The sequence below is a fragment of the Nematocida major genome (assembly GCF_021653875.1).
Source record: "Nematocida major strain JUm2507 chromosome Unknown 439, whole genome shotgun sequence".
Lineage (NCBI taxonomy): Eukaryota > Fungi > Microsporidia > Nematocida > Nematocida major.
Window position 1 is genome coordinate 1 of NW_025952883.1, and position 2,340 is coordinate 2,340.

A 2,340-nucleotide genomic window follows, 5' to 3' on the forward strand; every position below is an offset into this window, starting at 1 on the left:
CTATCTTAGTACCTTAACTAACTACCTGCTAGTCATCGAGTGTTGTGAAGTCCAGGTTGTCAAAGAGGTCCCGTGCCCCCTCGACTCTCTCTGGCTCTGGGACTTTCACCTCCGAGAACTTCGTGTGCATGTACCGCATCGCACTCTCCGTGAGGAACCCCGTGCGAGCATCAAAAACGTCTTTCGTGAACTCGGGCGTCTCCCGAATCTTCTGGTATATCTCGGGCTTATCCATAATCACGAAAGCCTTCGAAATATTCTTCCACACGTACACCTGGTACTTGTACGCCCCCGGGTCCTTCACGGGGCTGTACCCGTACCGAATCCAGAGCTTCTTCCACGGACCCGTCGAGTACGTATACGCTATGCACGGGAGAATATTCTTCACTGAAGACCACTTCCACGACTGGAAAACTTCCTCGTTACTGGCAAAGTACTTCTCCAGGCCCTTTATCGGCCAAACAGCCCTGTCCTCGAAGGCCCGCAGGAGACCCTCCTTAAAGCGGCCGTACTGAGACCCCAACTGCCTCCTAACAACCTCTTCTGTCCGGGGATTTGCCTCTGGAGCCTCCTCATCGACCCGTATTTTCTGCACCAACTGCGTCTTGCTCCGGGCGCTCTTGAACTCCTTGAAGTTGTAGTACCGAAACACTCCAGAAAGTGTCGTAAGAGGCACCGGGTAGAAGGGCACAGAATTCTCCCGAATGTACTCGTTAAAGTACGTCTCAATCCCAGCAGCTACACTCCCCCCAAGCATCTCCTGCATTTTCCCGTAAAATTCCACCGACTCCATGTGCATGGGAATGTAGAAGTCCGAGAGAACAGGGACAAGATATGCCTGTATGTGCCCGTAAATAGTGATTTTAGTGCCGCTCTTCTCTGCTATATATACGTTATCCTCCAACTTTTTCTCCTCCATCCGGACCTCCTTTTTCTGTGGGGATCCTGCCACCCGCAGAAGATCTCCCGTCCACTCGTACAGCCCAACTCCCCCGGGCAGGACCAGGAGAGACGCACTTTTCAGCGTCTCGCACACAAATAAATTCTGCATAAGAAAAAATCGGCCGTAAATATTTATGCTGCGAAGCGTGTTTGTGGAGCTAGAAAAAGGGCGAAGAAACATCATAAGCTACAGGCCAAATGCGCACAGTTTCTTTTCTTTTGCCTCTACGCTGACTTTCTTCTCGGTGATTCTTGGGATAAAGTGGGTTATTTTAATATACGCTCTCTACTACATGACCGCCTGCAAGAAGATTACGCTGTACTACCAGCCCACGCCTGGGAATGTGCAAATAGTTTCAAAGCTGAAGGGTTTGGAGCGAGTCTTTTATCCGCACATTCTGTGGATGCTTCCCCAGATACAGACAGTCGCATACTTTGTGAGGACTCCCCTGCCCCACAAGCACACGCAAGTTGTGATACCTCAGGACGACGGAGGGGCTTTTGACATCAACGTGTACGAACCTGAAAAGATGGCAAATCACACGGTTATCACGCTTCACGGGCTGGGAGGATCCTCCAACTCCAAGAATGTGCGGATACTTGCCTCGCACCTTCTGAAGGAGGGTCACCGCGTGGTCTGCCTGAGTGCTCGGGGGACTACGTGCAAGCTGAAAACTCCCGTCTTCTTCCACATCGGATGGACGAAAGACCTTGTTTCCACGTTCAAGCACGTTCTAAAGACGTATCCCGGGAGTGTCTCTGGGATTGGCTTTAGCCTGGGGGGGCACTGGCTGACGAAAACATTCGGGGAGATGGAGACGCACTTCTCGGAGGAGGAGATCTCCCGAATAAAGGGCGGAATGGCAATATCAATTCCGTTTGACTTTGTGAAAATATCCGAGTATATGAAAAAGCCTATCCCGAAGAGGCTGTACAACAGAGAATTTGCACGGAAAATTCACCGGTTTATCCGCAGGAATAGGGAGGTGTACGAGAGCAACGGGTACCCTGTGGATGAATTGCTGCGCCTAAATACGATGCACGACCTGGATATGGCACTTACTTCCCGGGTCTTTAACATTGCAGACCTGGAGGAGTACTATTATAGAGAGTCCTGTGTGCGTGTTATTGGGAATATACGGAAGCCCTTCCTCATACTGAACTCACGGGATGATCCGATTGTTCCAGAGTATACGATTCCGATAAAAGAGTGTGTGCAAAGCAACCACGTAATACTCGCTCTAACGGAAAGAGGGGGGCATATGGGCTTCCTAGGGTACTCCAACAAGATAAGCTATGCGGAGGAGGCTGCAATTGAGTTTGTGTCCGTCCTGAGCGAACTTTCCGAGTAGAATCCGCAGAGGAGGACTCTGGCAGCACGGTACAATAAAGCGCACT

The 2,340-nt window shown here is 50.7% G+C and overlaps 2 protein-coding genes across 2 annotated transcripts; one reads left to right on the forward strand and one right to left on the reverse strand.

Annotated features, from left to right (window-relative positions):
• Window positions 1–28: 28 nt before the first annotated feature.
• On the reverse strand, window positions 29–1,051 carry NEMAJ01_2383 (uncharacterized protein; the record flags this gene model as incomplete). Its single annotated transcript, XM_047916220.1, has 1 exon — window positions 29–1,051. One exon carries the CDS (start codon window positions 1,049–1,051, stop codon window positions 29–31), a length of 1,023 nt encoding a protein of 340 aa, XP_047772177.1.
• Window positions 1,052–1,076: 25 nt separating this feature from the next.
• Window positions 1,077–2,294, forward strand: NEMAJ01_2384 (abhydrolase domain-containing protein 1/3; the record flags this gene model as incomplete). The annotated part of the gene is made up of 1 exon (XM_047916221.1): window positions 1,077–2,294. One exon carries the CDS (start codon window positions 1,077–1,079, stop codon window positions 2,292–2,294), a length of 1,218 nt encoding a protein of 405 aa, XP_047772178.1.
• Between the last annotated feature and the right edge of the window lie 46 nt (window positions 2,295–2,340).